This window comes from Myripristis murdjan, chromosome 12 (genome assembly GCF_902150065.1).
Source record: "Myripristis murdjan chromosome 12, fMyrMur1.1, whole genome shotgun sequence".
Lineage (NCBI taxonomy): Eukaryota > Metazoa > Chordata > Actinopteri > Holocentriformes > Holocentridae > Myripristis > Myripristis murdjan.
The window spans coordinates 18,405,399-18,418,585 of NC_043991.1; the positions used below are offsets into that span (position 1 = coordinate 18,405,399).

Consider the following 13,187-nt stretch of genomic DNA (forward strand, 5'->3'; position numbering starts at 1 on the left):
TAATGATAGGCTATAGAGAATGAATCAATTAGTTCATTCCGTCACAGTCCTAGGAAAGGAAAACTTAATTAATCCAAATATGGTGCCAGTGCTATTTTTAAAATGCTATAAAAACGTATTTTTCCATTCTCTGTTGCAGTTTATTCCCAGTGCATTTTTAAGAAAATGTGTTGTGTATTATTGTCATATTACAACGCCTAATAATAGTCTCAGAAGAACAACGAACAGACTGTTCATGAGCAAGAGGAGCTATCCAGCTAGTGTATCTTCACCTAACACATTTGATATACCTGAACTTTCTGAAGAGTATCTTTTTGTTTTTACAATCATGACTATTTATTCATTTGTGAATTTCAGTATCAGTCATGCTAGCCTGTTGATTACAAATAATTTGTCTTTTTCTGTGTCTGTAGGGCCTTGCCCAGCTGGAGATCCTATGTAAGCAGCTATATGAGACTACCGACACAGCCGTCCGACACCAGGCAGAGAAAGCTCTGGTGGAGTTCACCAACAGCCCAGACTGTCTCAGCAAATGCCAGCTACTACTGGAGAGAGGCAGTGTGAGTACCAAGCAAGGCTTTGATGAGTCTGTTCTATCTGTTGTCACAACCAGTGTTACTCATTAGGCCTTGGTAATAAAAACAGTGACAATAATTATCATAATTAAAAACAGCAAGGGAATTACCACCAATGCAAGAGAAAATGTGAAATTTAAAATAAACATTGTAATTTAGCCTCAGTGTTATCCAACACTGAAGTGTAACCCAGATACTTTAGAAGTAATGATTATGCAATAATCATAGGATAGGATAGGAATTTTTTTATTTGAAACAGGGATAATGCACAAATAAACATTAATCTTGTAGAACAAGAAAAGATGTCTTGGGCCAGGTATAGCAACAGTTGCTAATTTCCACCTGTAGTCCCTGGGCAGGTATGACAATATGAAAATTAACAATTCTAAAAAGAGATTTAACAGGACTAGAAATGAGATGGTGGCCACAGTAGATAAAATAAGCAAAACAAGCAGATAAACAAGGAACAAGAGCGCCAACATACACCTTCACGCATGCCCTCTTCAGATCTGGTTCAACCAATCAGCACAAAGCCCTTAAATGGATCAAGTGTGAAAGAGTAGAGCTGAAACTATAACCTACAGGATGGGGTCCTCGGGGACTGGACTGGGAACCACTGACGTAGGCTACGTTAGTATGTAGAACACACCAACATTCCCAGCCCTTTGCCAAGAAACAGCTGAGGCAAAATGAAGAGAACAAGAGGCTCGGTTTGGGATCATTTTACAAAAAAAGACTTTGACCCTCCATACACGTTGGACACACAACAAACGACCCTCACCTCATTTTTACCGGAACCAGTGAGGAAATGTGACTACAGTTACACTACAGTTAAGTCAGGCGGAAAATAGGTAATAAATTCCTTTATGGAATAATATCCATTCTGCTCTCTGTCACACACATCAGCTTCTACACTCATCAAGTTAATATTTAAAAAAAGGGCAGCATGGCTCAAGAGGTAGAACAATTGTCAGGGAATCAGAAGGGTCCTGGTTTGATCCCCGGCTCCTCCACAGAGTCAGTCAAAGTGTCCTTGAGCAAGACACTGAACCCCTAAAATCCCTCCTGATGGGCAGCTTGGCACCTTGCATGGCCGCCTCTGCCATCACTGTGTGAGTGTGTGTGTGTGAATAGGTGAACGTGAGGCAAACATTGTAAAGGGCTTTGAGTGGTTGATAGAAAAGCACTATAGAAAAAAAAACAAAACAAAACAAAAAAAAAACAGATCCGGTTTTCAAATGGATGCCTGGTTCTCAAAATATCTGTTACGCACATCTCTAAATTAAAATCACAGAGGAAACCCTGTCTTAAAGGCACATAACTGTAACTTCATTGGGTTCCAACTCTATTGCAAGGCGTGACTACCAAACCAATTAAAGGGGTGCCCATCAAATGCGATTTTGAGTCGATGGTCATGTGTGAGAGTGACACTGCTAGTGGTTGGCCAATCAACCAGGCAAAACAAGAATCTATTACAGTAGACATACAATCAATGAGAGCTTACATCTGAAATGTAGACGGAAACAAGGTGTACCTCTGTGTAAACTCCGAGGAAGCATTTGTCGAGGAGATGAATCAGCGTTACATGTCGGCTATGGGATATGAGTGACGGCACCATCAGAATTACAAATAACCATGATCACACAAAACACAAGACAGCTAGGATTACAGGAAAGCAGGTACTTACATATGACAAGAAATCACATCCATATTAAAAAAGCTACAGGCCAAAGTGCAAACAACACAACACACAACGAGCTACAGTTTTGACTTTCATTTTTTCACTGTCTTAAAAATGATCACAGGCTTATTGATGTGATCCGTAGATGTTCTCACTCCGCTACCTCTTGGTCAGTGCTGGTAGGTGTATGGATGCTGAACCCTGTAATGATATGTGTGAGTTTCCAGCCATATCCGTTACATCTTTGAAACCCATCCCTGTACGTGCAGTTATGTGGAGCTATAAAGTTTCCCAGTGTACTAATTGTGCAATTCACTCAACCTGATTAGAAAGTGTGGTTTTACTAAAAAGAAGCCCAGGTCAGCAAAGTTTGGAATCGCCTTTTACATAACAACTGCCTTGATCAAAAATGTTTGACATTAATGATTTCTTGTTTTGCTTTGAAGCATTTGCCTTTTTTTTTTTTTTTTTGATCAGTGGCTAAGAATCATACTGGGGATTTTGCACATTTAGCGTAATATCCACAAAATGTATATACAACACATTTCTGCTAATTTTTTCCCAAAGCATGAAGTCATATTTTAGAGCTCCGATATCATTTCTCGTCCCTTTTATTCAGCCACTAGTTTCCATTCATTCTACTATGATATGAAAATGAACTTTCAGAGACTTCAAACTTTCTTCACACCAGTATTCCATCACCATTATCAAGTCGCCCACATTAGTTTTCCTAAAAGCAGCAGCACTGTTGTGTTTTGATGACATGAACTTGGACAGAGTGAATAATCCCGCCGCTGGAAAATAGTCCCCAGCAAAACGTTTTTCTTACAGAGAAACCAAAAATTCGAAAATTGAAAATGCAGAATTTTAACATGTGCTGTCATATGTGAAATCTTAAATACCCCCAGGTGACTTACAAAATGGCTGGTTGCAATGTAAAATTTGGGAAAATTGTAGTAAATTTTTTGTGAAGATCAGTCAATATAGAGAACAAGGCATTACCTTGAATTTGTCTGTTACTGTCACCGTTTGAAAACAATTCCGAATTGAGTCAGAATATTTAAACATATAAACCTTTTATGAAAATAAAATAAATGAGAGCTCAGCTTAGCATTAGATTGATTAAAACACAAAGCATCAACCCTGTAAATGTCCTTCAAATTTGCCCTTGTACAGAATATCTCAACACCTCTGCTTGAATATCTTAGTACCCCTGCATGATTTGCAAAATGGTTTGTTGCGATTTAAAATGTGGGGAAATTGTAGTAAATAAGTTTAATTTTCAAAATCACTGGTATGGGCCTTTAAAGCTGCACTACGCAGTTTTTAATGAAAAAGTATACTCATTTTGGCAGTCAAAATCACAAAGTTGCAGCAAAGAAACATTCCATCACCCCTGACTGAGATGTTGATGTTGATTGATCCTGAATCTTGTGCATGCAGGGAGGGACAAATCCAAATACAAACTGCAAGCAAAATCCAATATGTCTCTTAAGCAGCAGAGAACAAGCACTCCATCCAATGTCAGATCTTTAGTCGCTTTGGTATCCTTTGGTATCAAACAGCATCGACTGGTTAGGTTGGTAAACGTGACTGTCCTGTGCACCGTTTATCCACATCGCCTTATATGCTTTTTGGGCGTTCATGGTCAAGATTTTTTTCCAATAATTACCTTTTGCTGTCATTTTGAGCGGCCAGTATGTGAAGATGCCTACTGCATCTTTAATCTGTCGGCATAATTTTGAAATCTCAAGTATTAGATGGGATATTGCTGAGAGTTCAGGATGCTTCATGCACGTCAAATTACATGTGGTCAAAGTTCATGTTGCCTCTCTGTTCTCCACAGTCGTCATACTCTCAGCTGCTTGCTGCTACCTGTTTGTCTAAACTGGTATCTCGAACCAGCAACCCTCTACCCCTTGAGCAGCGCATTGACATCCGTAAGTCTTTCCCTCACTCACACACACCTGTTTGCTTGCATTCCTTGTTTGGGAACAGAGCGTCATCATCAGATTCACACAGAGATGTTCTATAATGCACCATAAGGCTTTGCTCAGACTACATGACTTCAGAAATCTCCAAAATCGTTAAACCGCCCCAAATTGCACAACAGTCTTCCCTGTAATTGTAAGTCTTATGGACGCTGTGGTGCGCACGCTGCACAGCTGAGCACAGACACACGGCGCAAATTGCAAGATCTCGCATCTGGGGGGAGATGACTGACGTCTGAAATCCATACTCATGAAACCACACGCCAGAAGTGATCGTGATTTTAGCAGCATGGCCCCAAACAAGAAGGAGCTGCTTGCTGTTCAAGTAGCATGTGTCTGCTAATTTGCACAGGAAGAACAAAATGTTTTTTTCTTTCTGAACGTTGTTTATAAATAGTGCTCTAGAAACAGCACTACAAATGAGTGAATGCAATAAAATAATAAATTGTAATAAATAGTAATTTTATTGTCTACACCCATTGCATTATAGTAGCCTATTGTAATGGGGTTTACATTGGCTTGTCTTTATGATGTTGTTGTTGTTTTCATCAATTCCGCCTTCCATTTCCTCCACTTCTCGCGCCGCTCTGGGACTCGGCATAGATCGGCTCAAACTACAAGAGAAACCCAGATTTTGCGCTGAGAATTTCAAACCTGCTTGAAACTGTTGGGGTGTCTTCTCTGGCTCCCAGACTGGGTCAGGTCTCTGGACTGCTCAGACTTCACGGGCAGCGGTGACAGGCATGAGCAGCGATCTGGCCTCTTTTTTTTTTTTTTTTTTTTCCCAAAATCCCAAAAGTTTGCCTTGAACTGGAAAATCACGGCTAAAATCATGTAGTCTGAGTGTGGCCTTAACCAGACTGGAACTCGTGTGGGAATGATTTTCAGGATGTAAGAAAATGTTTGTTTGGCACAAACCCCAGCAAAAAGCAAACTGTTATTATTTCAGTAGCTTTTTTCAGTGAAAGTGAAAATTTAATGCAAAAATTATCATTCCAACTAAAATCAAGGATCATATTTGTAAAATGAATTGCATTATGTTTTTACCATGCCAATACCTTCATATTCTTCACTTTGTTAAATAGTTTGTATATGTTTTTCCCCCATTGCAGTGTTGATGATGCACATCGTATGCTTAGCTGTCATCACTGTAAAGTGATAGGAAATGGCAAGTTTGGTATCACAGGCAGAATCTTGCAGGATGGCCGCTCTGTCTCTGAACACATGGCCCATGTGTTCAGAGGTTTCATTGAACCTGCACTTGCATTAAACCACATAATTTCTCGGTTCAATTAAACAGTACCTCTCATTTGCTGCTTGAAATAAGATACACTCAAAAACAAGTTTATAAAAATGGAAACACTGTAAATGCTCGTTTTTCTATAAACTTGCATTTGATGTATAATTTGTTTTGCACTCATACTGCGATGCGAATGTCAGTTTCTTTTGTATGTTTCCTGAATTTTGCTCTGTAGACCTTAACGAGTTACGAGGGTCAGCGGATGAAGCACTTCCCTTATTGTTTTCTGAAATGTTTTTGTTCCTGTTTTTGTCATGCTCATCTTCTGAATAAATGGGCAAATTTTCAGATTCTGGTGTTTGCTTTCACACTGTCATAAAACTGACGTGATTGTTTATTTTTGTGTGTAGGGAACTATGTGTTAAATTATCTGGCGACACGGCCAAAGCTAGCAGCGTTTGTGACCCAGGCCTTGATTCAGCTGTACGCCAGGATCACCAAGCTGGGCTGGTTTGACTGTCAGAAGGACGACTATGTCTTCAGAAACGTCATCGCTGATGTTACACGCTTTCTACAGGTATGTGTGTGTGTGTGTGTGTGTGTGTGTGTTGTTACCCCTTTGGTACAGAGGTTGCCAGGTGCAGAGAGGGGATGTGACACCAGTGTTTGTGGAGCAGTGTATGTGTCCCCTTCAGTGACCTCGGTTGTTTTCAGACCTCATCCTCAGAAAGTGATGTATCTCACCAATCACAGTGAGTCTGACTTGTGCAGCAGCTTAATCAAGGGGCTGGATTGGCCGAGCCAGCTGTCTGTTATTCGTGGTTAATGCCCATTGTACTAGGTAAACCAATGGGGTGTGGTTGCATCTTTTCCACAGGTGAAGTTCATTCTGATTGAGATCGTCACTGGTGGAAAAAGTCATAACATCTCTGAACTGTTTCAGATTGAGTTTTGAAAGTGACCGAGGTCATGAAATCACTTGAGTTGGGGTTTAAGGGGATTTGTGGCCGTATTTCTTACGTTTTATAACTGCTGTGCCTACAGGATAGTGTTGAACACTGCATCATAGGAGTCACCATTCTCTCTCAGCTGACCAATGAGATCAATCAGGTAGGTTCCACCGTGTTTCTTTGCCCTAGTGTTGATTTCTCTGTAAGGTGTCTGAAATGTTAAAGTTTTCCGTTTTACCCACAGGCCGACACAACGCATCCTCTGACCAAGCACAGGAAGATAGCATCGTCATTCAGAGATTCCTCCCTCTTTGACATTTTCACTCTCTCCTGCAACTTGCTGAAACAGGTACGTCTGTTTCGGCCAAACGGCTTAAGCAAAAGAGAGACATCAAATCATACTTTTTGTTATTTCAGGTGTGGTGTAGTTTTGAGTGAAGGATAATCCTCTGGAACTTGTTTGTCTATGTAGCTCACTCCTCTCAGCGTTTCACTCTTGTTTTAAGAGAAATACTCGAGGATATTTTGGCTATACCTGCCAAAATATCCTTTTGAGATACTTTTGACTCGGTTGCACATCTATTGATGGGGAACAGTAGATCTCCTGTTTCTTTTATGCATCTTTATTGGGTTATATGGAGGGAGTAGCACATGGAATTACTGTAGAAAAGGTCGTCCCCATTGCAAAATAAATAAATCAGTTTAAAAAAAGAGGAAGGAGAGTCATCGGTGATGTTTGTTGATGTGGCTTTTGTTGCTTGGTTGCTGATATTGTTCTCATTTGGTTTTGTTTGATTCTCCAGGCTTCAGGGAAGAACCTGAACCTGAATGATGAATCCCAGCATGGTTTGCTGATGCAGCTGCTGAAGCTCAGCTACAACTGTCTCAACTACGATTTCATTGGAACTTCCACAGACGAGTCCTCAGATGACCTCTGCACCGTACAGATCCCGACCTCTTGGAGATCAGGTAGGGCTGATTCACACTTAATGTAGGCCCAGGAAACGTTTTTTTGAAGGACCATACCTGTGATTTTTGAATGTTTGGCCTGTTTTGTTACAATTACCCCACATTTTACATTGCAACAAACCCTTTTGTACATGATGCAGGGGCACTAAAGATTTCACAACATATAATCAAAATCCCTCCGTTTTCAAATGTGAATTTTTGGTTGAAACACCCACCTCATACTGTTCTGCTTCTGCCGCTGAAAAAGTCGTCACCATTCATAAACCACGGCACTGATAATGCTCTGTGTAAGAAAGACGCTTCTCCGGGGACTATTTCAGTGGAGGCCTAATTTCAAGTCATCAAAACACAACTTTACTATGGTGATGGAATACTGGTGTGAAGAAAGTTTGAACTCTCTGAAAGTTCATTTTCATATCGTAGCGGAATGAATTGAAACCAATGGCTGGATAAAAAATACCTCTAAAATATGACTGCTTGCTTTGGGAAAGTATTAGCAGAAACATAGATATTAAATTAAACATGCAAAATCACTGGTATGGTCTGTGGTAATATTGGCTGGTACCCATTTTGTTGTATTTGCGGCTCAGTGTGAGTATAATACATGAGTATAATCCTCCACTCTGCGATTGCTCGTCTTCAAAATGAATAAAGTGTGTGCCTGGCCAAATAAACAAGACAATTTTGAACGGCAACGCAAAGCTGAGAAAATGTTTTGAAGAATGCACCACAACACACATTTGTTGGCGATTGATTACCAATGCTCTTTTCCAGCCCTCTTGCTCGCTAAGTGGTGGCACTACTTTGTTTCTATGTCACTACACAGTGGCTTCACCTAACCAGGCGTGTAAACAAACATACAGTGAGCTGCTCAGTAGTGATACAGAAATAAAGTAGTTCCACCAGTCAGCAAAAGAGAGGGCCGGGATTGAGTGTCAGTAATGAATCCTAAACAAATGCGTGTGGTGCATCCTTCAAAACATTCTCCTATCTTTGGGTCATTGTTCAAAAAATCATGTTGTTTGGTTGACCTGGTGTTACTAATACCACGAAATGCATAAGAACCCAAACTATCCTTTTAAATGTAACTTGATGAAACTTGGACCTTGTGATTGTCAAATTGATTTATCTAATACAAACCTGGATTTTAATGTGTGCATCCACTGTGACTGTATTTCATTTTGACAGCCTCTGTTTTCCTTCTGTCTTACAGCATTTCTTGATTCCTCCACCCTACAACTCTTTTTCAATTTATATCATTCCATCCCACCATCCCTTTCACCGCTGGTAAGTAAACGAGGTGCATTATGTTAACATAATAACCGGAATAAGCCATGAAACTACGCTTCTTTGATTGTAAAGGCTGAACATGGTGTTTGTGTGTGTGTGTATGTGTGTGTGTGTGTGTGTGTGTGTAGGTGTTGTCATGTCTTGTTCAGATAGCCTCTGTCAGGCGGTCTCTCTTCAACAATGCAGAGCGAGCGAAGTTCCTCTCACACTTGGTAGATGGAGTTAAGAGGATACTAGCAAACCCACAAGTACGTGCACACGTCCCTCACACACATTACTTGGGCATTATGGTCAGTTCAAAGCCTGATTGTTAGCTTTCTGGTTGCGTGACCTTTTGAAATGTGTGTGTATTGTTTTTTTAAGTGTTTGCCAGATCCTAACAACTACCATGAGTTTTGTCGTCTGCTGGCGAGACTGAAGAGTAACTACCAGCTGGGGGAGCTGGTTAAAGTAGAAAACTACCCTGAAGTCATACGCCTCATAGCCAACTTCACTGTCACCAGTCTGCAGGTGAGTGTGTGTGCAGTTTCTTGTGGATCACTGCTTTTTGCTAAGAAAAAAGCTTTTTGACAAGCATGTTAACATTACTAAGTACTAAGTGCAGGAGTAAACAGCACCCAAATATGCCCTCAATGCATTTTGAGAGCCGATCGCTCAGGCCACATTCAGAGGTGACCTGGGACACTTTTGTCCGAATCACATTAGAGGTGTAAACAGACGTGTCCCAGGACACATTGAAGGACCGCCCACTCACCTGACGTCTTATGTCTTAAGATCTGGTCCAGGCCAACACCCCCAACAACAAGAAGATCATCACTTTTCCAATTGGAAAAATATCTCACCTCACTCTACCTGAACTGTCAACTAATGGGCCAAATGCAAAGTGAAGTGCAGGTTAGCTATAAAGCAGCTGGTTAATGAAGAAAATTAAAAGTTAATTCTGACACACGTGAGAGCCGTGACAGTAGAAGAGGCAGCGCCCACCTGCACATTCAAACATTCAAGTTTGATATAAGATTTGATTCAAGTTCTCCACCGCAGTGGGGACCCTGACCATCTCAAACCACTGGAATAACTAAATAATCTGAGTCTGAATTGCCATGATTGGGTCAAGCCTGTAATAACTTAAAGGTGTGAAATTCCTCACAAGTAATTGATTGTGCATTAAAATGAGGCAGGAGTGAGCAAGAATGTGTCCATTTGTTAAATGCCTGTTAACATGCATAGTGCTGTCCACTTGTGGTCGGGTCACCAAAGATGCATTTTAATGCCAGGTGGAAACAGGGCCAGTGAGACGAACATTACAACGGCGTTAATATCTTGTTAGAATCTCATTTGTTGGCAGTAAATCATTCTGCTGTAAACAATACTTTAAAACAGCTCACTGTGTATAATACAGTTTTTCAATAAGATATGATAGAATTTGGCTTTGCAGAGGAAGTTTGGTGTGGATGAACATCTTGATGTGCTTGAAGCTGCAGGCGATGTCGCTCACTCTCCCACAGTGACTCCATAATGTCCGTGGATGTGGGTCGCAAAATTAGTGGTCCTACCTGTGGATTTCGCAGCTGTTTGCCACAAAACCCTTACAGAGTTTCCTGCCTTGCTCATAGAACCCAAATTTAGACCACATGTGAGATTTATGAATGTGTACATGGTGCCTCGTAAATTTCTCCACTCTTTGACCTGATGTGACCCTGTGAATATATGTAATGTAGGAATGAATGACAAGAGTGTGATTTTTCAGACCAGGGCTCCATCTGGTCATGGCATTTCTGGAATAACATGGTAGTAAAGTTTTACAAAGGAGTAATTTACAGGAATATACCAGAGGACTAGTAACAGAAGAACAACAAATTGCAGAGTGTACTTTGCAATTTGTTACAGACATTTATTGTGTGAGATGATGGGTTTCAATCCAAATTCATTTCACCCCTGAAGAAAATCAAACCAGGAAGGAAGAAAACCTTAAGGTCACTGAAGTGCTCCAGCATAGTCATGGAAAGTCTTGGAAAAGTTATAGAATCGGCACCAGGGCCATGGCAGGAATGATGTAGAACTGGTTTAGGAAAACTCCAACTGTAGGTAATCCCCAACTGTTTCATGTCATGTGTTTGTGTGTATCAGCACTGGGAGTTCGCCCCCAACAGCGTTCACTACTTGCTGAGTCTATGGCAGCGTCTGGCAGCGTCTGTCCCCTATGTTAAAGCCACTGAGCCTCATCTGTTGGAGACCTACACTCCTGAGGTCACCAAGGCCTACATCACATCGCGGCTGGAGTCGGTCCATGTCATCCTCAGGTAAGATCTGCTCTTTGATTTACTAACAGGGAAATCCTGGTGATATTGGCTCGGAATCACAATCTTATCATCAGCTTTGAAGAGACTTTGCTGTGACTCGGGCCTCTTCAGAAGGAAACTATGTTGTTATTCTGGGCTAAAATCACACTTGTGTTTCTTTTTTTACTTTTACCTGATTACAAAGTATAATTTGAGGTCATCGACTGCAGGCGTGGTAAAAGGCAAAAGGCAGCGTCTGCAGCGTGTGGTTGATCCAACCTTGCAAAGTGAAGTGTGGTGTGGTTAACTGACCCAAAAAAAAGGGAAATTCTTGCAAATTTGTGACTTGGTAATTTCAGATTTTTGGAGGTTTTTTTTTTCTAATTTCTCCTCTAAATTTGTGAGTGTGAGTGTTCTTTTGTTTCCAACTGAATTGTGTGTGCTCAGCAGCTTGCACCTCCTGCTTAGGTGTACGTCCTCATTCTTTCTCTTCTGTATTATCTGTTTGGCAGCAGAAATTAAAACATGTAAATCCTCCTATCTTTGCTGCAATTTTTCACACATTTTTTTCCACTTAACACACTGATACTGCAAGCAAGGACAATTCATGAATTCATAACCTGCAGAAGGCCGTGATACATTATAAATAAGCCCGTATTACTATTTTTTTACAAGTTACTATGGTAGTTTTAAAAAAATCATAACAAATATGTAGTAGCATAATCTATTCTTGAGTAATTACCTGCTGCAGTGTCAACATTGTATTTATCAGAGGCGTCTGTGTATATGGAAAAAAAAAAAAAAGTTCAAAATTAACACGTTACTCCTTTCAGTTGACAATGGAGATTCTTAATCAGACCGCCCTGGTTATTTACTGAGCGATCAAACTGATAAGAGTTGTGTTGTTTAATATTGAATTCCACTGTAAATCATCTCTTGCAGCAATTTTTCACACAACTCCCAGATCATTTTCACTTTGGTAACATAAATGTCTGGGTTCTTTATCTGTTGACTTGTGTGGATTAAACCTTTATCACCCTGAACCAACGCACTGTATACTCCGGGTAGGGCTTTGATGATAACCAAACTATTGCTGTGCCACTTTTATGTGATGCCTAATGCAGAGTTGACCTCAGTCTCAGTACACTGTCATTTTTTTTATGGGCCAAAAGTCCATCTGAGATATGTGAAATTTAAAAAAAAAAAAAAAAAAAAATTCAAAATGATATATTTCTGGAAGGGCAGGTCATAGAGACACGGGACAAAAGCCAGCATGTTGAGAAATCCCCAAAACCCACAGCTGAACTTTGGTGTTGAGTTGCTGGGAGGTTCTGTTTCAGAGATATGGGGCAAAAGTCAATTTGTAATCTGGGAAAATTTTCTGATTTTTCACTACAGTAAGGAACAGAAGATACATATCGATGCCTGTTCCATCCAGTATATGCAAACATTGACTATCTTTGCTTGCGGGGGATTGTCCATTATGCGTTTCTCATTTACTAAAGTGGGTTCTGGTGGAATTTGAAGCTGCAGTTAAGATTTATCCCACCCAGTGCAACTCTGTAGGAGGTCATTTTGTGCGGGCAAAAAAGGAAACCTACTCGTGCTGAACTGTGTCCAAACGTGCTTGCTCCGCAGAGATGGTTTGGAAGACCCTCTGGATGACGCGGGCCTGGTCCAGCAGCAGTTGGACCAGCTGTCGACTATCGGGAGGTGTGAGTACGAGAAGACGTGCGCCCTGCTGGTGCAGCTCTTCGACCAGGCGGCTCAGACCTACCAGGAGCTCCTGCAGTCCACCAACTCCAGCACCGCAGACATCACTGTGCAGGAGGGTGAGCGCCGCACACACTAACACACACACACACTGGGATTAAGGCACGCAAATACACACTCCAGCTTTTGTATTTCGTTCTAAAATAGACATCATAGTTCAAGCTTTGAATTTGGAGGCAGATTTTATTTTCTTTGTAATCTAGAATTTGTCTAATTTCCCATCAGATTGATCACTGCATTATTAAGAATGTCAGGATTAAGGATGCTCATTCATGAGTAATTAAAATAAAATCGATTTATTCACTCATTTTTGGGTGATTTTACCCCGTGGTCTTTGTTTTATCTTTTGGATTTTATATATATATACACTACTCACAAAAAGTTAGGGATATTTGGCTTTTGGGTGAAATTTATGGAAAATATAAAAAGTTCAAGCTAC

At 40.6% G+C, this 13,187-nt stretch overlaps 1 protein-coding gene across 1 annotated transcript in view; it reads left to right on the forward strand.

Moving 5' to 3' along the window:
- Positions 1-13,187, forward strand: part of xpo7 (exportin 7) — a 38,387-nt gene that overhangs the window by 9,990 nt on the left and 15,210 nt on the right. Inside the window, exons 2-12 of the mRNA XM_030064997.1 lie at positions 414-560; positions 4,103-4,196; positions 5,898-6,064; positions 6,532-6,597; positions 6,682-6,786; positions 7,241-7,406; positions 8,620-8,693; positions 8,825-8,944; positions 9,060-9,206; positions 10,824-10,996; positions 12,614-12,807. Of these exons, the coding sequence (XP_029920857.1) occupies positions 414-560; positions 4,103-4,196; positions 5,898-6,064; positions 6,532-6,597; positions 6,682-6,786; positions 7,241-7,406; positions 8,620-8,693; positions 8,825-8,944; positions 9,060-9,206; positions 10,824-10,996; positions 12,614-12,807 (1,453 nt within the window). The remainder of the gene's footprint in view (positions 1-413; positions 561-4,102; positions 4,197-5,897; positions 6,065-6,531; positions 6,598-6,681; positions 6,787-7,240; positions 7,407-8,619; positions 8,694-8,824; positions 8,945-9,059; positions 9,207-10,823; positions 10,997-12,613; positions 12,808-13,187) is intronic.